The sequence below is a fragment of the Astatotilapia calliptera genome, chromosome 20 (genome assembly GCF_900246225.1).
Source record: "Astatotilapia calliptera chromosome 20, fAstCal1.2, whole genome shotgun sequence".
NCBI classification, from domain to species: domain Eukaryota; kingdom Metazoa; phylum Chordata; class Actinopteri; order Cichliformes; family Cichlidae; genus Astatotilapia; species Astatotilapia calliptera.
The window spans coordinates 19,522,902-19,549,008 of NC_039321.1; the positions used below are offsets into that span (position 1 = coordinate 19,522,902).

At 39.0% G+C, this 26,107-nt stretch overlaps 1 protein-coding gene across 3 annotated transcripts in view; it reads right to left on the bottom strand.

Moving 5' to 3' along the window:
• The window catches only part of mtor (mechanistic target of rapamycin kinase), a 95,457-nt gene extending 70,420 nt beyond the window's left edge, over positions 1 to 25,037 (bottom strand). The window contains exons 1-22 of one of the 3 annotated variants that reach the window (XM_026153151.1): positions 24,856 to 25,037; positions 24,266 to 24,408; positions 23,938 to 24,046; positions 23,591 to 23,823; positions 21,890 to 22,090; positions 21,643 to 21,777; positions 21,293 to 21,568; positions 20,636 to 20,744; positions 20,190 to 20,373; positions 19,849 to 19,977; positions 19,492 to 19,736; positions 18,132 to 18,341; positions 17,750 to 17,955; positions 17,226 to 17,348; positions 16,938 to 17,021; positions 16,567 to 16,722; positions 16,125 to 16,217; positions 15,900 to 16,034; positions 15,344 to 15,473; positions 11,936 to 12,186; positions 11,729 to 11,815; positions 593 to 760 (exon numbers count right to left, since the gene is read on the bottom strand). In XM_026153151.1, coding sequence (XP_026008936.1) covers positions 593 to 760; positions 11,729 to 11,815; positions 11,936 to 12,186; positions 15,344 to 15,473; positions 15,900 to 16,034; positions 16,125 to 16,217; positions 16,567 to 16,722; positions 16,938 to 17,021; positions 17,226 to 17,348; positions 17,750 to 17,955; positions 18,132 to 18,341; positions 19,492 to 19,736; positions 19,849 to 19,977; positions 20,190 to 20,373; positions 20,636 to 20,744; positions 21,293 to 21,568; positions 21,643 to 21,777; positions 21,890 to 22,090; positions 23,591 to 23,823; positions 23,938 to 24,046; positions 24,266 to 24,394 — 3,393 coding nt within the window. In that variant the 5' untranslated portion in view covers positions 24,395 to 24,408; positions 24,856 to 25,037. Of the gene's footprint in view, positions 1 to 592; positions 761 to 11,728; positions 11,816 to 11,935; positions 12,187 to 15,343; positions 15,474 to 15,899; positions 16,035 to 16,124; positions 16,218 to 16,566; positions 16,723 to 16,937; positions 17,022 to 17,225; positions 17,349 to 17,749; positions 17,956 to 18,131; positions 18,342 to 19,491; positions 19,737 to 19,848; positions 19,978 to 20,189; positions 20,374 to 20,635; positions 20,745 to 21,292; positions 21,569 to 21,642; positions 21,778 to 21,889; positions 22,091 to 23,590; positions 23,824 to 23,937; positions 24,047 to 24,265; positions 24,409 to 24,825 lie in introns of all 3 variants that reach the window. The other 2 variants (XM_026153150.1, XM_026153152.1) reach the window with 2 other exon arrangements.
• Between the last annotated feature and the right edge of the window lie 1,070 nt (positions 25,038 to 26,107).

Sequence of the window (26,107 nt, forward strand, 5' to 3'; positions counted from 1 at the left end):
GGCATTTTGGTCTGTTTTTATAATTAAGGGTACTCAATTTCATTTTTATTTCACCAACAGCTCTGCACTCTGCAGAGCAAGCATTCATGGCAACATTAACATAAGAAAACAGTACATTCTCTTGCTCCAACTACTAAATCATAATCCCTCGTACCAAAATGTAATCTCAACTACAGCTCTGACATTTTAAACATCTATGAGTCATGGGCAATGCCGCGGCCTATAATTCTGGCACGGTAAGCTGCACGTGATTTCAGACACAAACCTGAAAAATGTTCTCGAAGATGCCAAAGAAAAGCAAAAACAATATATTGGTTTGTGATCCAGAATCTAAACAACTTTTGCAGAATTGGAAAAGTAATTAAAAGCTTTTTGTGAAATAAAAACACTGAAAATCTATCTCCAGCTGACTTTTTTCTCTTCTGTGTTATTAATTCCAGCTGTTGGACACTCCGCTACCCTTCAGTGTATGCACAGTAACTGTAAGCTCATAAAAATATGAGACCCAATGAACTACACAGCTTTAGTCTATTACTGGCAAATCAGATACTGACATCGCATGTCGTCTGCAATCGCACCGCAGTGAACTCACCTTGATGGTAACACTGCGCCCGGTGCTGTTGTCATGCATGAAGACACGTAGCATGTGTGGAATGAGCTGAGGGAGATAGAGCTTGAACTCTCCACCAAGCGCCACCACAATCTGCTCAATCAGGAGGATGATGGTGTTCTGCATGGGGTTGTTTGGTGTCCAGTATTCCTAAGACACAGATAATGAAATGTTGGTATTCATTACATTAACTTGACACCCATTTTTGCTCATTATTATCAAAGCCAACATAAGTTAAAAGATTGTACATTCTGATAAAGCCCTAATGGAGAGTATATTCAAACACACATTATAGAAATTCAAATTACTCTTAGACAATCAAATGCCAACGCTTTCTAATACTAATAGTATGTAATAACAACATAAACTAGAAAAATTTGCATTTCCTGCGAAAATGCAGTGTGGATGCTTAAAGCTGAAGCTGTATGCAAAAAGTAGCTGAAAAAGCTGAAAAGTTGCAGAAATTGTAAAAACTTTGCAGAAGCAAAAGAAGTTTGCTAAAATGGAATAACTTAGCAGAACTGCAATATCTTAGAGGAAACATAATACTTGGCAGAAATACAATAGCATAGCAGAATTTAGCAGAAATATTGTAACTTACCAGAAACATGATAACTTCTCAAAAATACAAGAATTTAGGAGAAATAGTATAAGATAACAGAAAGAATATATTTAGCCAAAAATACTTAAACATTACAGAAACACTATGATTTAGAAAAATAGTACAACAGAGCAGAAATATTGTGATTTACCAGAGACACTGTGATGAACTATGAATATTGTAATTTTAAATTGAGACTATGTTTTAGCACAAATATTATAATTTGGCAGAAATACTATAATTTAGCAGAAATACTATATTAAGCACAAATCCTATAAAAAGCAGAAATGGCATGATTAAGCACAAATACTACATTTAGTAGAAATACTTTGTTTTAGCACAAATCCCATAAAAAGCAGAAATACTGTACTATGATTTAGTAGAAAAACTATAATTAATCAGAAATACTAAATTTAGCAGAAATACTATATTAAGCACAAATACTATGAAAAGCAGAAATAGTATGATTAAGCATAAATACTACATTTAGCAGAAATACTATATTAAGCACAAATCCTATAAAAGCAGAAATAGTATATTAAGCACAAATCTTATAAAATAGCAGAAACAGTATGATTTAGCACAATAGTAATAAGTTAAACAGAAAAATTGGAAAAGCAAAATGGACAGCTGAAAAAATGCTGAACATGCTGAGGGTCCCTCAAATATACTTGTTAAATGACAAAAATCTGCAAAAAAATTTATTACAGCCACACAATCACAAATATGTACACATGAGGAAACACACATGCACAGAGAGACCCACACACAAGATCCAATTCAGTCAACCAGTCTAAATATATTGAATTTAAATCTTAGAATGAGATCATCCCATTAAAAGCCTTTCTCTCTCTCTCTCTCTCTCTCTCTCTCTCTGTCACACACACACACACACACACACACACACACACACACACACACACACACACACACACACACACAGGGAGAGAGAAGTAAGTTTCTAGGTCAGCCTGGGAGCTGGTGAATTTGAATCCACCAATCAGAGAGGCTGTGCACTTTTCCCCACCAAAACAGGTGCATCTGTTTACACACGCAGCAGCACAGAGAGACACAGGATTTTTGCAGTCTATTTCTCATAGTGACGACTCCCCTCAAACAAATGACCGTAATTTCCTAACCGTAGGGGCTAGAACGGTCATTCTTACACCGTTTTGTTCAGAAGAGATGGGGGAATCTTCAAGTGTTGACAATTTAATATTAAAATATGAATTTTTAGAGATATATGACATGGATGACTTGTTGACTTAGAAGCCACGAATTCCCCAATATGCAAATTTGAATGCCTGAGACCACATATGTGATTGGCTGGCTGGGAAGCCGTGCAGGCCCTGATTTGTGGATTTGAATTCCTCAGCCCTCAGATATGATTGGCTGGCTTAGAAGCCACGAAGGCCCCAATATGCAAATTTGAATGCCTCAGGACACTTATTTGATTGGCTGGGAAACTGTGCAGGCCCTGATTTGAAAATTTGAATGTCTCAGTCCTCACAGAGGATTGGCTGCCTGGGGACCTGGCAGAAATATATAGAAATACTATTATTAAGCATAAATACTACATTTAGTACAAATACTATGTTTTAGCACAAATATTATAAAAAGCAGAAATACTATAATTTAGCAGAAATACTATATTAAGCACAAATCCTATGAAAAGCAGAAATAGTATGATTTAGCAGAAATACTGTATTTAGCACAAGTACCGAAAAGTACCAGAAATACTATGATTTAGCAGAATAGTAATAACTTATTGAAACACAAATGCACAGAGGGACACACAAACACAGGCTCTAATCCAGTCAACCAGTCTAACTATGTTCAATTTAAATCCTACAATGACATGCTGTCAAATAAGGGCAGGGTCCTCTCTCTCCCACTAAACACACACACACACACACACACACACACACACACACACACACAGGGAGAGAGGACTAAGTTTCTAGGTCAGCCTGGGAGCTGCTGAATTTGAATCCACCAATCAGAGAGGCTGTTTACGTTTTCCCGCCAAAACAGGTGCATCTTTTTACACACGCAGCACAGAGACATAGACCTGCTTCTTTCAGTTTATTTCACATAGTGAGGATTCCCCTCAAACAAATGACCATAATTTCCTAACCATAGGGGCTAGAGCGGTCATTCTTACACCGTTTTGTTCAGAAGAGATGGGGGAATCTTCAAGTGTTGACAATTTATCATTAAAATATGAATTTTTAGAGATATATGACATGGATGACTTGTTGACTTAGAAGCCACGAATTCCCCAATATGCAAATTTGAATACCTGGAGCCCACATACATGATTGGCTGGCTGGGAAGCTGTGCAGGCCCTGATTTGTGGATTTGAATTCCTCAGCCCTCAGATATGATTGGCTGGCTTAGAAGCCATGAAGGCCCCAATATGCAAATTTGAATGCCTCAGGACACATATATGATTGGCTGGGAAGCCGTGCAGGCCCTGATTTGAAAATTTGAATTTCTCAGTCCTCACAGAGGATTGGCTGCCTGGGGACCTGGCAGAAATATATAGAAATACTATGATTAAGCATAAATACTACATTTAGTAGAAATACTATGTTTTAGCACAAATACTATAAAAAGCAGAAATACTATAATTTAGCAGAAATACTATATTAAGCACAAATCCCATAAAAAGCAGAAATAGGATGATTAAGCATAAACATTACATTTAGCAGAAATACTATGTTTGAGCACAAATAGTATAAAAAGCAGAAATATTGTAATTTAGCAGAAATACTATATTAGGCACAAATCTTATAAAATAGCAGAAATAGTATTATTTAGCACAATAGTAATAAGTTAAACAGAAAAATTGGAAAAGCAAAATGGACAGCTGAAAAAATGCTGAACATGCTGAGGGTCCCTCAAATATACTTGTTAAATGAAAAAAATCAGCAAAAAAATGCACAGGGAGAGAGAAGTACGTTTCTAGGTCAGCCTGGGAGCTGCTGAATTTGAATCCACCAATCAGAGAGCCTGTGTACTTTTTCCCGCCAAAACATGTGCCTCTTTTTACACACGCAGCACAGAGAGGCACAGGATTATTGCAGCCTATTTCTCATAGTGACGACTCCCCTCAAACAAATGAAAATAATTTCCTAACCGTAGGGGCTAGAGCGGTCATTCTTACACCGTTTTGTTCAGAAGAGATGGGGGAATCTTCCAGTGTTTACAATTTATCATTAAAATATGAATTATTAAAGATATTTGACTTCTAATGCACCATAACTGAGTAGAGCGAAGCAAAAACTGCCTTGACTTGCCCTCAAACAACGCTTTCTAACTCTAAATCTATTTGGAGTATCGATATCATTCTTTCACCGTAAGAGACAGCAGGCTTTGGTGAACAATCATGGAAATTTTCAGGTCTCTGTGGAAATCCAACAAAAAGTTATGACGAGAGAAAAAAGTGGTTCATTTCCACAGTTTGAAATCTGAAGAAATCTGAGCGAAGGACAAATTTCCTACCCTCAAACAAGTCCAACTCATTTCAGAACGGTAATAGGTGAGAAAGAAATTCTTGAATTGTGAGCGTCACGAGTGTCTGAAGATATACCGGGACAAGCCTCATGTCTTAACTTTGCTTCGTTAAGGAGATATGACGATTCGAATATGCCTCTCATTACAGAAATCCAGCGGTGCATTTGAACAAACTCTCCATTGACTTTATATGGAGAGTTTTCTGACCTTGTGTTAGTCTGAGGAGATTTGCCAAAATTCTATAAATCCCACAACAATGATGGTGACATTTTCTGAAAGCCAGCAAAAATACCTACGTTTTGATGTATAATTTGTGGAAGTTGAGTGAAAATTGAGCAAGTAGCAGGAAGTTGTTCGGACATGAAGTGAAAATTGCAAAACCTTCAGTGGCACACTGGAAACCAAGAGCATAGCAACCATAACAACACATGTATTTTGTGAAAAATCACAATTTTGCAACTCAAAACTTTAAGAGGCATAAAAGTAAAACGGTATAAGATTTGAAAAAGCTGAATCATACCTGAATAGCCCAATAATTTGTGAACATTTTAAAATTTGAATGGTTGTTCTAGGTGAAAGTATGAGGAAGTAGTTAAGTTTCAAAAACAAGCAAATTTTAGCAGAATTGCTGAAGTTTCCCATTCATTTCAATGGGACAAATTAAAGGAAAAAAGCTTAATATTTTAAAAAGTATAATAGCAAAAAATAGCAAAAGTCATAGCCGGAAAGAGCAAAAATAGCAGAATAGTTTAAAATTTGAACGGTGAAAATCGGCTGAAAATTGTGGAAGTAGTTCTACGGCGAAAAGTGTACGGAAGCAACTTGAAGAATAATAATAATAAAGATAATAAAGAATAAAGAGAAACAGGAACTCAATAGTGTGGATGCTTAAAGCATCCACACAATGATGGCTGTAACACTGTGGACACAGCAGCAGTTGAAAGAGAAGTGCTTAAGATGAATCTTGGTACAGTGGCAGGCAGAGCTCGTTAAGCAGGCAGGTGTGAGCCTGGTTGCTATAGTGACCGCACCCAATGGCTCCATACACACGTACACAGACATGCGCCTCACTTTTGCTGCTTAAAATGAACAGAAAAGTCAGGCCGAAACAAATCGCTCCCAAATGAAAAGTAAAAGTCGTATTGACAAAATTCTTTCACCGTGAGCGACAGCAATGTCTAGTCTACCTAATTCTCAGTTTTCATGCCTGTGGAGCTTATTATATGGACGTGGTGACAGTGGAAAGACACCATGCTCTTCTGATTTTCAAACGAACCTTCTGAGCCATTTTAACATTAGAGTCTATGGAAGAGTTGGAGGGAGGAGGCTGTGCATTGGTGACATTTATGAAAGAACCATAACACCTAGGACAATAGTAAACACATTGGATGAAAGAGGACAGCCATGGCTACGTTTTGAGGGTAAAATCATACCTGTAGAGCAAACGCTGCGGACACAGCAGCAGTTTTAAAAAAGATTTTAAGATTAATTTTTTTGCTCCTCTCACTCTAGCAGTTGAGCTGCCTCACTCTAGCCCCAACATTCCGTCCCATACACACCCATTATAAACTCTGAAACGGCTGAAAAAACATCATGAAACTTAAACTGGAACTGAAGAAAAAGTATAATAGATATTGAAAAGATAAATACAAGTTGAATAGTTGAATGTCTTGTCTTCGTTTTAAAGTTTGAATGGTGGCTCTATGTCAATGTATGTGGAAGTAGATACAGTTTAAAGAGGAGGAATTTGAATGAGAATTTGAAGGGTCTCCCCATTGAAATACATGGGAAATTTTTGTTGAATAAAGTTGAATAAAATTAAAAATATAAATGTTAAAAATGAGAAAAATAGAAGCAGTCATGTCCAAAATAATAGGAATCTAACGATGTTTGAATGGTTTTTCTAAGTTGAACGGTTTTGAAGGAGTAGGCTTTCAAAAAACGTACGGAATAAGAAAATATAATAATAAAGATTAGAAGAACAATACTGTGAATGCTTTTCAAGCATTCACACTAATAAAATAGAATAAAGATTAGAAGAACAATACTGTGAATGCTTTTCAAGCATTCACACTAATAATAATAATAACTAGAAAGTGCATTTTCTGAAGAAACTGCAGTGTGAATGCTTGAATCTGAATGTATGCACTGAAATGAATTAATTGCTGAATTTTGAGTTAAAAATATTGAATGAGATTAAAAAAAAACAACAAAAAAAACCAAATTTAACCTGAAAACAAAGGTGCTGAACTGCTAAAAGCTGAAGGTTACACAGAAGGAGTTGGAAAAAAACTGAAAATGTTTTAAATGTAAATTAGAAAACCCTAAGAAATGAGAAAAGAACATTTAGAGTCAGAAAACATCTGAATGAATATTAAAAGGTCATATTCTTTGAATCACTGAATGACTAAAATGTGATCCCTCCACTTGGACCCACACAGTTTAAAAAGTTTATATCTCTGAGCTTTGAAAGACAAGATGTTGGAAAAAGAACAACGATGGCGACGTTTTGAGGGTAAAATGATGGCTTTAACACTGTGGACACAGCAGCAGTTGAAAGAGAAGTGTTTAAGATGAATCTTGGCAGAGTGAGAGAGAGAGCTCGTTAAGCAGGCAGGTGTGAGCCTGGTTGCTATAGTGACCGCACCCAAGGGCTCCATACACACGTACACAGACATGCACCTCACTTTTGCTGCTTAAAATGAACAGAAAAGTCAGGCCGAAACAAATCGCTCCCAAATGAAAAGTAAAAGTCGTATTGACGAAATTCTTTCACCGTGAGCGACAGCAATGTCTAGTCTACCTAATTCTCAGTTTTCATGCCTGTGGAGTTTATTATATGGACGTGGTGACAGTGGAAAGACACCATGCTCTTCTGATTTTCAAACGAACCTTCTGAGCCATTTTAACATTAGAGTCTATGGAAGAGTTGGAAGGAGGAGGCAGTGCATTGGTGACATTTATGAGAGAACCGTAACAGCTAGGACAATAGTAAACACATTGGATGAAAGAGGACAGCCATGGCTACGTTTTGAGGGTAAAATCATACCTGTAGAGCAAACGCTGCGGACACAGCAGCAGTTTTAAAAAAGATTTTAAGATTAATTTTTTTGCTCCTCTCACTCTAGCAGTTGAGCTGTCTCACTCTAGCCCCAACATTCCGTCCCATACACACCCATTATAAACTCTGAAACGGCTGAAAAAACATCATGAAACTTAAACTGGAACTGAAGAAAAAGTATAATAGATATTGAAAAGATAAATACAAGTTGAATAGTTGAATGTCTTGTCTTCGTTTTAAAGTTTGAATGGTGGCTCTATGTCAATGTATGTGGAAGTAGTAAGAGTTTAAAAATGAGTAAGTTGAATGAGGATTTGAAGGGTCTCCCCATTGAAATACATTATAAATTTTTGTTGAATAAAGTTGAATAAAATTAAAAATATAAATGTTAAAAATATGAAAAATAGAAGCAGTGTTGTCCAAAAGAATAGGAATCTAACGGTGTTTGAATGGTTTTTCTAAGTTGAACGGTTTTGAAGGAGTGAGATGCCAAAAAACGTACGGAATATATAATAATAATAATAATAATAAAGATTCGAATAACAATACTGTGAATGCTTTTCAAGCATTCACACTAATAAAGATTAGAAGAACAATACTGTGAATGCTTTTCAAGCATTCACACTAACTAGAAAGTGCATTTTCTGAAGAAACTGCAGTGTGAATGCTTGAATCTGAATGTATGCATTGAAATGAAATAATTACTGAATTTAAGTTAAAAATTTTAAATGAGATTAAAAAAAAACCCCGAATTTAACCTGAAAAGAAAAGTGCTGAACTGCTAAAAGCTGAAGGTTACACAGAAGAAGAAGTTGGAAAAAAGCTGAAAATGTTTTAATTGTAAATTAGAAAAACCTAAGAAATGAGAAAAGAACATTTAGAGTCAGAAAACATCTGAAAGAATATTAAAAGGTCATATTCTTTGAATCACTGAATGACTAAAATGTGATCCCTCCACTTGGATCCACACAGTTTAAAAAGTTTAAATGTCTGAGCTTTGAAAGACAAGATGTTGGAAAGAGAACAACGATGGCGACGTTTTGAGGGTAAAATGATGGATGTAACACTGTGGACACAGCAGCAGTTGAAAGAGAAGTGTTTAAGATGAATTTTGGCAGAGTGAGAGAGAGAGCTCGTTAAGCAGGCATGTGTGAGCCTGGTTGCTATAGTGACCGCACCCAATGGCTCCATACACACGCACACAGACATGCACCTCACTTTTGCTGCTTAAAATGAACAGAAAAGTCAGGCCGAAACAAATCGTTCCCAAATGAAAAGTAAAAGTCGTATTGACAAAATTCTTTCACTGTGAGCGACAGCAATGTCTAGTCTACCAAATTCTCAGTTTTCATGTCTGTGGAGTTTATTATATGCACGTGGTGACAGTGGAAAGACACCATGCTCTTCTGATTTTCAAACGAACCTTCTGAGCCATTTTAACATTAGAGTCTATGGAAGAGTTTGAGGGAGGAGGCTGTGCATTGGTGACATTTATGAAAGAACCATAACACCTAGTACAATAGTAAACACATTGGATGAAAGAGGACAGCCATGGCTACGTTTTGAGGGTAAAATCATACCTGTAGAGCAAACGCTGCGGACACAGCAGCAGTTTTAAAAAAGATTTTAAGATTAATTTTTTTGCTCCTCTCACTCTAGCAGTTGAGCTGCCTCACTCTAGCCCCAACATTCCGTCCCATACACACCCATTATAAACTCTGAAACGGGTGAAAAAACATCATGAAACTTAAACTGGAACTGAAGAAAAAGTATAATAGATATTGAAAAGATAAATACAAGTTGAATAGTTGAATGTCTTGTCTTCGTTTTAAAGTTTGAATGGTGGCTCTATGTCAATGTATGTGGAAGTAGTAAGAGTTTAAAAATGAGTAAGTTGAATGAGAATTTGAAGGGTCTCCCCATTGAAATACATGGGAAATTTTTGTTGAATAAAGTTGAATAAAATTAAAAATATAAATGTTAAAAATGAGAAAAATAGAAGCAGTCATGTCCAAAATAATAGGAATCTAACGATGTTTGAATGGTTTTTCTAAGTTGAACGGTTTTGAAGGAGTTAGATGCCAAAAAACGTACGGAATATGGAATAATAATAAAGATTTGAAGAACAATACTGTGAATGCTTTTCAAGCATTCACACTAATAATAATAAAGATTCGAATAACAATACTGTGAATGCTTTTCAAGCATTCACACTAATAATAAAGATTAGAATAACAATACTGTGAATGCTTTTCAAGCATTCACACTAATAAAGATTAGAATAACAATACTGTGAATGCTTTTCAAGCATTCACACTAATAATAAAGATTCGAATAACAATACTGTGAATGCTTTTCAAGCATTCACACTAATAAAATATAATAATAAAGATTAGAAGAACAATACTGTGAATGCTTTTCAAGCATTCACACTAATAAGCAAGTATATAATGGTCTGTGTTACCACAGAGAACCAAGGTTGTATCGCCAAGGTGTTTGAGATGTTTGTACTGGAGAACTTAAACACATAGTATTAAAAACGTACTACAGTACTAAACATCCACCTAAAAGAAGTTTTGATGCTTTGTAAAATGTAAATAAAAACAAAAACACAAGTCAAATATTTTATAACTCATTTAGATGAACACAGTGCAAAGACCACTGTGTGTTTGATTTGGTTGGCTCTTTTTGCAATTTAATGACAGCAAAATATTACCAAAAAATTGGGACAGGAGGAGCAACAGTGTGAATGAAAAAGGAATTGTATTGCTGTATTGTAATGCTAAAGTTTTTGTGTAGCTATACAGAAGTAGGTCAAAATGTGCTTTATCAATAAGCTGAGTGGGAGACAAATGCCTGGATCAGTGTTCCCTCTGGAAATGCAAAACGTTCACGTGCTAGAGACACAAAGCAGGGGTCACAATACTGGATGGCAAGGAATGGAGACAGTTTCCTGTCAGCTGGGACTTACATCATGCCTCTGCGTGGATTTTGACAGTGTTTTGGAAAATCTAGGTTTGACCACTGTGCACATTAAAAATATTAATAGCTGGAGTAGAAAAGACCTGAAGTCACACAATATATCAATCAGTCAATGGGCTTCAGCTGTGAGATTTGGCAAAGGCGTTTTGTCAGGGACGAGAGGTCTCAAGCAACCCCCAACTTCCTGCTTTCCCTGCTTGTGGCTGCTAACTAGAGAGGAAGTGAGAGTACGTCCTGAATGGCTATTCCAGCCCCCTCATCTGGATGCAAGAGCAGGACTGGAGCAAAAATGAATAGATTCTTTGTTTTACTTGCCATTTATTAACTCATAGGGACTGGAGGCGCAGTGGTCTACTTCTCTCAATTACTTTCCACCAGGTGGAGTTGCGGCCATTGCAAAAGTTTTGGTAACAGTGTTACCAAGATTCCGACGCAAGGACAGTCATATGATATTTTGTGACTCTTTAAATGATTATGTGCTTGACATTGTGTTTGTGCAAGTGCAGGCAGGAGCTATGGCTTTAGCAGTTGTTCCACATCATGGGATAAGTGTGAGCGTCATGAGTCATCGGCAGTTTTTCTCCTAAATATTATTTGAATAACGTGAGTGGAAACGTACATCGGAGCCACATGCAGTGCTACAGTTAGAAGGTGAACAGTGAGTGATAATAAAAGGAAGAGTAAAAAGAACATCTCTAAATATACATAACTTCTTATTTTCTCTGACTCACAGTTTCTTTAATCTTGTTAAGTACCTCACTACACACAATGCATACTGCTGTGTGACATGGGGCAAGACTTCATGCAGAGGCCTTAAACACATTACTTCTAATGAGGAAAGTAGAAAGCACAACTGAGTGCAATTAAGAGTTCTTAGCTGTCAGCCTAACTCAAAGGAAAATAAAGAAGGGCTGCATAATGAGTGTTTAGAGATTGGGTTGAAACAGTTACTCACTCTGATGAGGGTGAAGATGTCATCCATATAGGGACGGATGTGAATCTTCACAAAGCACACGACCATTCCCATCTGCTGAAAGAGGAACTGGAGGAAGACAGAAGACAGAGTCTAAGATTTGCTTTGTGAACAGCTGACAAAATAAGAGAAATGCCATAATGAATCTGTCAGGCAGTCTCTTTCCTCTTAATCCACACAACAGCTTACCTCTCGGATACTGGCATCACACACCCGGATGACATTGAGAAAAGTGGGCATGACCTGAGGCAGGAACTGGACGCACTTTAGGCCCAAAGATTTGAAGATGAAGGTGACCGCCTGGACTACCATAGTGTGGTGGTTGGAGAGTGATGGGTCTCTCAGGATGCGCATCAAAGTGACGATTGCCACAGCAGGGTAAAACTCATCCAGGGGCAGGTTACCCATGTTCACCAGCATTTCACTGGTGCTATAGTCAGCTACAAAAAGAGGAGAGTGAGGTTGGTTAGTTTGAATGATGCTGTCATATAAACTATATAAACATATAAACTATAAAATTAAAAAATAATAATGCAAGAATCTTTCTCAGGTTTTGTGCCATCTCTCCTTCAGTCATACTGATGGAGCAGTTGATGAATGTGACAGTTGTGAGTGGCCATGCTTAAACCCTAGAAATATTTAGTAATTTGCCAAATGTAAATCTGATGAGGACATTCTTTCGTCGTAATCACATAATATGATTTCAGCCTGTTGTACAACTTTCAGTCAGATGCAATAAATTGCTCAAATTAACTGCAGTGACTGCAGGATCTAGTTAGCGCTTTAGTCAAGGTTTTACCATTAAGGTAAAAGAAAAAGATGGAATCTCTTCAGCATTTAGTAAGTCCCCTCATTCAGCTTAACGAGATCTTAGATTTGCTGGAGACAGTAGGAAACCTAATACTTAAAGTTCTTCCAAAAAATGATCAAAATTTTGTCACAACATAAAGTAACATTCAGCACCTAGGCACTGCCATCACCAGTAAAATATGTACCAGTTTCCATTCCTAATAGACCCAAGAGCACAAGGAGCCGTGTGAGAGTTGCTGAGAATAAAAGATCACAGGGTTTGGGGGTTTTATTAGTGCATTAGTTCCATTAATATTTTTGTAATAGGGAATACAAAGCAGCTCTCGTCGTCCATTTATCTTTGCGGGGCTATTAAATTTTACAAGGCACCTGAGAATACAAATGTGTGGTATTCAGCCTTTTGCTACTGTTTCAGCTGCTTGAATGTCTCCCCTTAGACGCCGAGGACTAAAAGTTAGTTTTTTAATATTTCAGTATTCACCAAGTCAAGATTCACAATGGTGATAAATGATAACAATCTGTATTTTATCGGCAAACAAACAGGCATTAGTGTAGCCAAGTGAAGCAAGAGTAGTGTAATAATTCAGGTGAATGGGACGAATAGGAACTGTTAACTATTCCTAATAGCATGTAAAAAATATAGCAACTCCCAAGGGGACATGAAGCGTTTCATCACCTTTATGACTGTTGTGTTCTGTAAAGATCTGACTGGTCTAATTTAAAGTCAGGTGAGGAGATGGAACTAGACAGTCAACTCCCAGAACCCTACAAAAAAAAAAAAAAAGTGGTCCGAGATACTAGTGTTTCAGACAGTGACCCTAACAAATCAAATTCGCCAACAGATATACGACCTCCAGTTCTGGTCACAGTCTATTTAGCTGGAGAACAAACTGGTAAAACCATTACCATACTGTCCAAGGTCATTCTGAGACACATGACTGGATCAGACGAGTGGAGATCTGCATTTTCCACACACGAGGCGTGTGACCGAAGACAGATGTGCATTATTAGAGAAATTCACAATATCCAGACCGTTTATGATGCACAACCACCAAGTCGTGTTCTGAGAGTTTTATCATACTCAGAGAAATAATCCAAGAGTTTAAAGTAAAACCCACTACGAGCAAGAAAAACATTTTTACATCTTTTGTTACTTCTAACAGATAACATAGGGTATATTAAGATCCACCCACATTGTGTTTAGCACTGTTATTCAAAAATCTGTCAACTGGGTTAAGATCAATGTCATTAATCCTGTTTTGGACATATTGTTTATTACAACAAACATATTGACCAAAAAGCCTTTTGACAGGCAATGCTGAGTTATTCAGCTGATATGGTAATACGTTTACGCAAATTCAGACTGCACCAGTAATCCGTTCACCCCGTAAAGAAAAAGAGTGACGTATATCACTGATATTCTATTAAACAGATGCTTGAAATCTGTCTAAAGTGGGTCACATTAAATTTAATATCAGCACTTCAAAAAGTCCTACTCCAGTTGTGGTGCTTATATTTCCCTCCAAACTGGCAGACTCTTGTTCTGAAGGATTTTTAGTTGGGTTTAGATCAGACAGCAGCCAGAAATAAGATCCCAAAGAATGAAAACTCCCACAAAAGGCAAACCCAAAGCCGCTGATGCTGTTGACTTTTCAAATGCAAGGGCAATACCTTAAAAGATTGTGTTTTGTCTTGTCGGCGTAGACATATCTCCTCCCTGCACTCCATTTCGAATGATTTGTAGATTTATTAAATGTAAAACAGCCAATGAGTAAAGCATAATCTTCAGTGTTTTTTCAAAAGACACAGTTTCACTGGCTTTATGTGGGCCCCAGGGCAGCTGTGGCTACAACTGTAGCTTGCCTCCACCAGTGTGTGAATGTGAGAGTGAATGAATAGTGGAATTGTAAAGCGCTTTGAGGGTTCCCGAAAAGCGCTATATAAATGCAATCCATGATTATTATTATTATTATTTATGGGAGCCAGATTCGGCAATTCCTAAAACTGAAGATGAAATCGGTTCCTCACTCGAGTGATCACATTCTGACCCAAGAGAAACTGCTGCGTGGCGTATTTAACTCACGGCAATTTCTGGAGCACTGACCTATAACTACATCGAGATGATGATTTTATGTGCACACATGATTGCATGGTGTCACCTCCCAGCAAGAAGGTGCCTGACTGGGGCCTTTCTGTTTTACTTCAAAGTCATCATCAACTTGGTACTGTGAGGTAAAGATCCTACAAAATTAGAAAGAAAAAGCCAACCATCAGACAATCCCATATGAGCACAGAGTTGGTGATGATGGAAAGAAAGGGGGTTGTCTAACACAACCAGCTGTGACGCAAAGGGCACAACACCAACAATGAGAGAGAGCCCACAAATAAAGATCATAATGTCTCATCAATACGAACAACTGCGATTACAAGTAAATGACTAGAGCGCAATCTGGAAGAAAATACCCTAAACTCTCACTGAAGAGTCAAACAACATTATGATAAATGCAGTAAACGCAGCACAAAGCTACAATAACATCAAGTCTATATACAAACTCTTGACAACATTATTCATCAGGCTCATAATGCAGACTCACTAAAATTACAGCAACAGTCCCAAGTTCCACTGTGAGATGTGAAAATGGGTTCGTGCTCATTTAGAGACTTTCCAGCTGTTGTACTGAAAATACTGCTGTAAGTCTGAGGAATGCAAATAAAAAGTTAATCTAATCCACACTGTGACCCTTGGTGAAGAAAAAATGTCTGTATTAACAGTAATCTGAGACCTACCCGAGTCCTGACTGGATTTGGACTCTGAGAGGCTGACAGCAGAGGCATCTCGGGACTGGTCGATCATGCCGATATTCACCTTGTGTTTGTAGGGATCCAGGGCTCCAAGAAGCCCCAGAACACGTATAGCCTGTTGGAAAGACAGAGTTAGTGGTCCCTCACAGGAACACAAAATTGAGTATGGAAAATGGAGACTAACAAAAAGTGCTACAGCCAAACAGTAAGAGTGGTTTGAGAAGCTTCTCACCATATAAAGTGAGGGAAGTGCATTCCCTGCACTTTTAACAATGTCGTATGTAAGAAATTAAACAATGACAATTTCCACTCAAACTTTTCACATCAAAATGTCCATATATTTATGGAAAAGGTGCTTTGCTTCATGCTACATGTCCATATCATTGTAATTCACCAAATCCAATGCCTCTACAGAGATCTACACATTAACTCAATGCATGCTGTAAAGTGGTTTCAAGCCTTGCTGGCCTATGAGGTTCCCATTACTACGGTGAGGGAAACGTAAGGTGATCGGCCCAGATGGCATGACATTTATTCATACCTCTCTCCTGATGCCCTGGTTTTGTTCAGTCTTGAGGAAGTTAAGCAGCACCTCTAGAAGGGACGGGTACTTGCGGTAGGGCTCCACCACATAGCCTGTACTAGCTACTTGCTGGCCCAGTGTCCACAGAGCCACCTGGTGGAAAGTCAGAGACAGTCATTAACTAATCATCAACAAGAAAAGAGTATATCGTCTGTATTTATTTGTAAGTTGTTCCTTGTGTACCTGTCGCTTGGCCAGTGATGATGAGTCCTGCAGCATGTCCATAATAATTGGGAAAAGCTCATCCATCCACTTCCTCATCTCTAGGCCACTCACCTGATGGGGCAGAGAAAGAATCAATCAAAACTACAGAAATTTTATAAATTAACCATTTTCTGTAGAATCACCTAAAGCCAAAAGGGCACTATTATAAGAACTCGTAACATTTTATAGATAAACTGAAGTGCACAAAACTCAAGGAAGCTACAGTGAAAAATAATAGAAGCTAATATTAAAGCTATTAAATAAATTATTTGTCAGAGAATCCATGTGAATTTCTCAAGTCCATGTATATTAGGAACCACCATCACTTACCAAATGTACAATTTTTTTTAAAATGTGCTTTCAGGCTGCAGACAGATTGTTTTCAAAGTAACATTTAGTTTCTGTTATCTGTACTCCCTACATTCTCATGCATCTTTGCTTTGTCTGGGTTCCCGAAGAGCTGGGCTTCTGTCTCATTCTGCACTGAGTCTCCCTGAGCATCTCCCGCACTCTGTCTGAACTTCAAAGGCCCTTTAACTGTGACTCCCTGACTGCTTTCAGGGGACCATTCAAGCACCTGGTCAGGGTAGAGCAAGGCAAACATCTAAGGGTAAGAGCCTGCAATTACCTTCAACCTCAAGACAAGCTTGGATTTACATTAAAACTACCCAGATTAAAGATGAGTTTTTTTTATAATTAATTGTGTACAATGGACAATAAATTCTGCTAAGATTTATCTAGTTGCAGTAAACAGCCGATTTATAATTACAAACAGAGTAAAAACAGCCTTACCTGAGCCAACTCGCCAATGGTTGCAAGGACACTAATGACTACTCCTGGGTTAGGGTCTGGGTCTTTAAGCTTGAGGATGAGAGCCTAGAAAAATTAAAAGCAATGTGGTCATTTCCTCATATACTTTGAAATCATTACTTATTTGAAGGCCCATGGAAATGAGGATGTAATGGACCTCAGCTTTTACTTATTAGCATAGGCCTACTGGGAACATGAAGCCCCTTTCAGTCTGGTTTAGATTCATACACACTTATCCATCATTACAACAGAGAACTTGCAAAGCAGTACCTTGAGGATGGGTTCCATATAAGGACGTATAAGTCGGGGCGCATTGGAGACCAGGTGACCAAGCATTCGAGCACTCTGCTCTTTGTTCCTGCCGACACCGCTGTGCTCCAATTCTGTTAAGATCTGCAGAAAAATGATAATGTTAGCACAGCACATGCACTCATCTTCATCTGGAATACATTTAATAAGCTTAAGTCGTGGAAAACACAAAGGCGTTTAGACAAAAATCAATTGTGACTTTGTACTACAGGTGTGTGTGTTTTGAGTTTTCAGCTTAGCATAATATCATGGCCTTTGCTGCCCCCTAAAGGTATCCAACTGAAACGCAAGCAGGTAATCGTCACAAGAAAAATAATGCATGTAGAAGCCAAGCGTTTGCAAACCTGTGGAATACTTGCATGCCATCTTTGGCACATGAACCTAAGGAATCCTAATGAACAAATTTAATGGTTTAAATAAATCAAAACATGATGTCTAATGCAATAAATAAAACTCGTATTGAGCCATTACTGTGCCTCTCATACCTGGATGAGCATCTTGCGTAGGAAGGGCATAACAAAGGCAGGGTTCATGCTGCTCAGGCGTCCGATCGTGCAGATTGCCAGCTCTCTGATCTCAAACACCTCATCATTCAGAGCAACAAACAACGCCTGCAAGTTTTCAGCCTGGGCGAGGTGAGCATCAAAGCGTTCATCAAGAGACGCCAGCACGCAGTATCGGATATCTGGATCTACAGGAAATCAGGGACAAAAATCAGACTGGCTTTCTTTATCACTTTTATTTTTTATACGCTGCCATAATGGATCACTGTAGCTGTTAACAGTTCTGAAGCCTCACACCATAAAAGCAACAAAACAAAATAAATCTGCATAGTAATGCCGTTTTCCTTTTCTGTGCATTTGTTACCTGGATCAGTGATGCCAACAACTAGCAGCTTGCTGAGAACATCTGCAACAACCTGCACAGCGGTCTGGCTGACAACATGGCCGCTGATCAGGTGGATGGAGGGAGTAAGCAGGCGTGAGCAAGTCCGAGCTGCCTCCATTCGGATTTCTTTGTGTTCGCTGTTCAAGAAGTGATCAGCACAGTGGCGCACAAACTGGGTGAGGGAATGTCCTGGGGAAAGACGTTCATGTAGAATAATCACAATACAACTGCTTTTATTTTATTTTTTTTAGTAGCATTAATATCCTGGTAGATAATAACAGCATTTTTGTTGCTTATTTTATGTAAAACAAACAACACTGACTTGATTTATTCTATAATGGCGTTTCTTCTTCATTTGTCTATTTGGGATTCTAAAACTCAATACCAAGGAAGTCGGGTGGCTTGTTTCCGTGGAGACTGAATTACTTAACTAAATATCCAATGTTACCCCAGCTTTTGCACTAAAATGCAAACCCATCCAGCAGTCTGCTGAGGAATGACACCAAAGACTGATCATTTTTCTCCCCAGTTTCTCTGCTGGAGAACAAAAAACTAGTCATCTCGGTGACAGACTGAAGAGACGCTATTTATATCGACCACTGAAAGATGGGCACAGTCATCAGCACAACTGCCCCGGCCATTTCTGCAGTTCACATAATCATTTCTTTTGGTCCACATTTTTGTCACCGCTGGTGGCTCCAATGACTTACGAGTGACAGTTTAAGCCTAGTTTAAAAACATATTTCATTTTCAACTTCACTGCATGTGATATAGAGTGCATAGACAGCAAAACTGCACCACTTATTTCTTATGATCATTCAGGACAGTAATGCCACTACTCTTTAAATAATTTCTTCAGCAAGCCCAACTTATCAATGCGCCCTTGTCCATTAGAACAGTATAATAAAAAAATGGCTAGCTACAAAATGCAAAGGATTGTTGGGTGAGGAGAGCAACAGCCATTCGGTATCAAGTTTAAATTCTTAACCTCTGTCTTTTGTTGTTGTTTTAATTTATATACCATTTCTAATTCCACTGTGTTTTCATGTTGTTCCTTTGGATTCACCATTTTTTGCATTTTTGTATTGCTTTAAATTCCATTGCTCTATTTTGCTTCTTCTAATTCTACCCTGGTTTTAGTCCCATTGTTGTAAAGCACTTTGTAATTCTGTTATAAGTGCTAACTAAAAAACATTTGCTTGCTTGCTTGTGTATTACAATGCAACACTGTGCTGCGAAACACTGGGTCCTGAACTTTGACACATGCTACCGACCTAAAATTTTATGCAGGAAAAGAATCCATCACACAGATGTACGTGTTTTTTTTCCAGGTTCTCACCTTCAAATTCAAAGCTTCCCAGGGTTCGCAGGGCCAGGGTGATGCTGCCAACGTCACTAGCCTCTGGAATGTTAGTGAGGCTTGGTGAGGCTAGCTGGTGAGCCAGGCCTTTGGGCATGCCAGGGTGACGCAATGGCTTGTGCATCAATACCAAAGAGAGCATCTTCAGCAAACCATCCTGTATATCTTTCTTCAGCTGGGGGATTTGACGGCTCAGATCGTACAGCACTGCAGTAAGTGCAGGACTAGACCAGAACAACAGACAAACGATCCAATCAAACCCAAGCATTAATTTGAAAATTACATGATTCAGATCAGAAACTGAATTGCTAAAAAAGTTCTTTGAAGATGTCCTACCTGAGGCCCACAGCAAGCATAGGCTCAAGCAGTTCTTTGATGTCTGGCTGGATGCTGGGACCCATGGCTCTAGAAAGCATGCTAATACACGTAAACACTGTAGCATCCACCTGCATGGTCTTCTGCCTCCTGCACAGATGAAAGATCAGTAAATGAAACTGTGCATAGACAACAACATGGTTTTTTTTTAAATTCACAACACCACTGAGCAAATTCTACCCATAATATAATTTTAGACTTTTCAGCCTTTAGGTTTAAGGGACACTGTAATGGAACGTGTAATATGTCACTATTTAATAAATGATACATTTTTTTAAAAATTGTAAGAAACAATAACTGACTTGTGTGCAAAGTCCTTGGGTGGCAGGGCAGCCTTGATGATCTCAAGGATCTTGGAGAGGTACGGCTGGATTTCTGTCCTCACAGCCACAACCAGCAGCCCCAAAGCCTGGAAAGCTGCCGTCCTCTCCTTCTCCTTCTTCAGGCAGCCCAGCAGGTAGCCCATAGTGTCTGACAAATACTGGTCTGCACAGCAAATGAACATCCACATGGCACATAATCTTTTTTTCCTATTAGCTACAACACATTCATTTGAGCAAGCGGTAGAAACCCTGGTAGTGATATTTCAAAAGGTAGCCTGAAAAGTACTAACCATGACCTACTTACATTGCAATAGTAACCATATATAGACCAAATGTGCATAGTGATTGAAAACAATACATGGTTTCAAGTTCTAACATAAAATTTGCACCAAACTGATAATCACATATATGTTAATTAAACCCACCTGTAAAGGTATGCGGCTGGAAGGCAGCCAAGCGTGGAAGCAGGTTGAGGATGGTCATCTGGATCAGAGGATTTTTGCTGGTCCTGTATTTCAGCACCCACCGACACACCTGGATATTTAAACAAAAGCTTCCTCAATTATTCAGTCAGATGACTACCACAGGTATGACTTCAACTGCCTAACCTCAAGCAAACTCACAAACACATTTTCCAACACACTATCCAAGTTAGTGCATAGAGAAAACATCAAAGACTGATACCAGCACTCTGACTGTCAAAAAAAACCGTGAAAATTTTCGTATTTTGCAAAACGTTTAACTCTCCCCCATAAAGACAACATTTGATGACATCCCCTGTACCCTTAATGATGACTTTTGACATCAGTATGTATGAAGAAAGCCATGATTTGACAACAATTACAATAGTTTCCATGTTTTTTCCAAAGGGGAGCTGCATATGCAGAGGCCACCCTCACTAACATCTGATTCCAAACTCAGTCAACAGTATGCACGAAACTATATGTCTAAACACTGTTCAGTGCATTTATCATGGCAGCTAAAGTCCTTGAGTGTCAAGGATTTTAGTCCAAGGCATTTTCACATTACATTAATATACAATTACACTTTTACAATGCATTTTGTCTGTAGTTAAAACCTACCTGGTCAAATCGCTCCTCCATCAACTCACGGCAGTAGCGACTCTCCACCAGAGAGCTCTTGGCAGGTACCGGTGTGGCCCCAAAGCTGGGGAAGCCTTGAGGTGTGCTGTAGCCCAACAAGCCCAGGAGGGCGTTGGACTGCTGCGGCTGCACCGACTGGAAGCTGGTGAAGGGTGTGATGTGGCGGGGCTTTGTTCCAAACCCCATCAGTTCCTTGCAGTACTTATCGTGGACCAGCTGCTGCTGTGTGATCTCCTCCATCTCCTCGCGCATACGCTGGTTGGAAATAAGACTGTGAGCGGACTGGATTTTACCACTGATAATGTGTCCAAGCTGATATCCGACCTCACCTCTCCCTCCATGCTGCTGATGCGAACCAGCTCATTCAGGATCAGAAGAGCGCCGTGGACCCTGTCGTCGCGATTCATCCCTTTCTCTTTGGCCAAAGTCTCATCAAAGCCTTTTTCTGCCTCTTCAAAGGTTTGCTGTCACAGAAAAAAAAAGCCACTCATGTCACCTCTTTAAAAAACAAACAAACTCTTCAATACTTTAATTAGAATAACACATGATTTGCCAGTGTACAGTTACATGTCTTACTTTGTACCACTGTGGTTTCTGCATTTCCTTTGTCTCTCTCTGAGTGGTGAGGATGAGACAGGCTCGCAGAGCAGACACAGCACCTTCTCGGATGGCCTGCTTAGGATCCCATACTGCGTAAAAGATGTTGTCAAAGAACGGCTGGACTTGCTGGAAGAAGAAGGTGGGTGCACTCACAGCCAGCTCCCTCAACACCAAAACCTGGAAGAGATTGCAAACGAAAGTAATGCAGGCGTGCACTGCTCCACATTTTTTATTTTACCAAAATACACCTGAGAAACCTGAAATCTTCTTTTTCAACGATCTGTTCACCAAAACAAAATCCACATATGATCCTAAAATAGCTTGACATAAAATTTTGACTGTCGCTGTTTGAATTCTGAAGCAACTATGAGCTGGGTATGTCCTGTATGTAGTTATGTTACATTGCTTGTTTAAATGTGTAGTTGTGCCCTGCTTTCTCTCCTTGTTTTAGGTACTGTCCCTTTCATTTGACTCCACTGCAGTGACTATGGTGCGTACCATTTGAAGCTGCAAATTGAAATTTCAGATTTCCCAAATGGTGTTTTCAACTGGAATGCCCTCTGAAGCTGGACTTCCAACTCAGCTGTAGCCAGACGGGCGGGGCTGAGATAGATTTTGGTCGCCCGACCGGAGATATTGCAAGCCCTGGAAGGTCTGCACAGCCTCACCAACCCCGACTTCACAATCCAAGATAGCGACAGTGCATGTAAATAATAGTAAAACTGTAAATCTTGTCAGCTGTACTGTCACTGAAATTTATTTGTGACTCGTTAGATAAACAGAGCACTGACCACGCTGTGTTCCAACTGATATATGGATGGCTCCATCTTGCTAAGGAGCTAAACAGATCCCGTTTTTCCTTACTTTTTCAATTTTACTGCTGGAACACTTTCCACTTGGGAGTGAAATCACTGATCTCTTCACACAACCAATCCTATGTGTGTTCTTCTGACCATTTACTCCTGCTTAGTGCATTTTGATCACTTAATTTTTTTTAGCTTGTAGGATTTGTTGTTTTTTTCTTTCGTTTTGGCACAGCTCAACTATGAATTTTAGGTTTTTTTTATTGCCAACTTGGTTTTCATCTCCCCGTACTCTTTTTCAGTTATTTCCCAACAACATCATGTGGACATTCTGGGGAAAGTAACAAGGTTTAATATTCTACAGCCACTAGAAATGGGAAAATGGTAATTGCATAATAAGCTAAATAAAACATAGAAAAAGGCAAGCACATTCTCTCATTTTCTAATTTTGAAGCGTTCAGGATTTTTCTGGACTATGAGTGTGATGCCAATAATAACCATTTGAAGCTGGTCGGTACTCTATAAAAACATAGTGACCGGGTTGCATCAACATCTTGTCAAGCTTCTCTGCTTGGAGGTTTTGCTGACGCCACAGCTGGGTGACACCCACCCACACGCACACAGAACAGGGTAAAGAGGAAATCAGAAGAAGAATGTGCTGATATTTGGGGTATAAGAGTGCATATGAAGTAGTACTTGTGCCTTCAACCCAAAACACACTAGAGGAACTTTCAACACTGCCTTCACTACAGCAATAGATAAAGTTATTACAGCTCCCAACGTGCCCACATTTCCAGCAAATGTAAACACCACCAATATGTGGTTTTATTTGAACAGCAAACACCACAGTGACTGTTGTCTGCTAGTGACTTACTGCAGCATGGCGTCTCCCTTCATTTCTGTCGGCTCCCAACCACTCCAGGGCTCTCTTCACTTCAAACTCCACATACTCAGCCGTAAAGGTGTCCCCCGCCATAGAAAGGTGGCCCATAGCTTTAGAGGCCATCTCCATCACCACGGGGTCGCTGGAAGGGAGCAGGTTGCGGAGGTAGTTGGCGAATCGACTGATCCTGGTGGCATTGCCTCCTTCAACTCCAATTAGACTCACTGATGAAAACAATAATCATTTTATAGTGATAGAAACTAAGAGATCTTAAATAAGTCCAAAATTGACAGCACTTAAAAACATAACAATTTTAACAACGTTTTATTAATGCTTACCTATGGCAAGAATCCCTCCTTTCTTTTCATTCACATCAGAGCTGGACACCAGCTCAAATATGTGGTGGTTCAACTCATCGTAGAACGTAGTAGCTTCATCTTGGCTTAACTGTGGGACAAGACCAGTGTCAAAAAGTATGGAGGAAAATGCTTCCTAATATTGTTTCATAAGTCACTACATACATTTACAACTGAACTGATTTGGGGATTCATGTCTACTTGTGAAACTCTCCAACTAGTGGGAAACAATCTTGATTAAGTATCCAGTATACTAAGTGGTTTTCCACTTACAGTTTTCAATTATGCACATATAGCTTATTGCTGTTACCTCTCTGAGTTCTGTAGTCACATAGTGCTGCAGGTCTTTGGCAGATTTTGCTCGAGTGTCTTCATTTCGACTCTTCAGTCCACTGACAAACTGCTGCAGCACAGTGGCTGTGCCTGATATGATCACCATTTGGACGGCCTAATCTGCATGGGGGAGGGCGACATATGTGGTTTCAATGCAACATTCCGGGTTATTGAACAACCAGTATCCAAAAACAACAACAAGGTAAACAGTACACATGGAAAGAAGAAATGCAAGCGGTAATCTGATAAAACACCAGGTTAATGTTGTTAACTGACATTGGTCCCAGCTAGCTAACGTGCCTGGTTAGCTAATAAAACAAGCTGCAAGGCTTGCTAGTTATTAGGAAATATACATCAGACTTCTTTACACAACTAATACAAAACCGGAGACGCCCGGGTAGTTGCAGTGTAATAGGTGAAATCAGAGCCTCATGAGTGTTTCGTGCTTGTTTTGATTAGCTCGAGCTAGTGCTAATGTTAAGCTATTTCCCGTGACAACCCAATAGCAAGGAGGCAAAGTCGCTTTGTATCACTTACGTGTTTGTATTACAATGCCGAACACTTAACTGCTATTCGATTTATCCGGAATATCTCTCATTGTACGTCTACCTGGCCAACACTGCGCAAGGTTGGCTAGCTGAGGTATCTGTGATGAATTAGCTCGAGTTAGCGATACACACGGAACTTCACAAGCGTCAAGTTGCGCAGTCTGCGCCGAGCTGAGCGCAACTCACACGTCCTTGAGTGTAGTTTCCAGAGCCTGTCGTCTTTTTATGTTAATGTTTTTTGAGGCCCAGTACTTTAGTTACCTCAACATTTTTACTACAGTATACTTTTAAAATTATGGTGGACGAATGTTACTTATAAGTTTACAGTCTATACTTATAGTTTGTGCTCTTCCCCTGACTTAATGTAATTAATCTGGTGTACTACAGGCAGACATAATCTCATGGTGGTAGCTACTTAATAACATTAATGATAGTCGTACGCTTTGGTTCACCATGAGTACAAAGCAGCCTTGTAAGAACATTTATGGCTCCATAACGGAGGCCTTTCAAAGCCTTTCAGGCGGGGCCTTTCATTTGTTCTTCATATATATATATACGTTTGAACTATCTGTAGTCTATATTTTCTTTCTTTCTTTTTTTTCTTGAATACTAAAACAGCAGGGAATATTTTCCCTTAACTGTCTCCATACTTGTCATGTCAGGGAGTTTTTTTGTTTGTTTGTTTTTTGTTGTTGTTGTTGTTGTTTTCAGCTTTTGATCTGGTGGAGGAAATGAGCCCAACACTGTTGAGAATTTAGATAATTTAATAAGATATACAGTATAAGCATATCAGAACGTCTAGAAACAAGAGGTACGCAAACTATAAAGCTTAGATCTCCTTGTCAGGACATGAATGAAAACACACTTTGAATACAGATAATAATAAGATATTTAAGTGTACAAAAAGCGTCCACTACATGCAGCAGCCTGTGTGGCTGTTTTTTATTTTGCTGTTCAACTTACAACCTCTTGGGGGAGACATTGACCAGGCATACAGACACCTTGCAGTATTATAGAAACATATCTGGCTCTACGTAGTTCTGCATGAGCGGTGACATTTACCATAGTGCAGCACACCAATTAAGCGAGTACCTTCTTATTTCCCACTTGTAGGAAATTGGAGCCTAAATGTCAAATGAATTTTCCTCATCAAAATGAACCACAGCTACTGTCTTTCTCCCCATGAGATCATAATAGGAGATAATTTCTCACTAGCAAACAATGTACTGTATGCCCATTGTTCCCATCCTGGGGTTTTGGGGCCCAAGAGT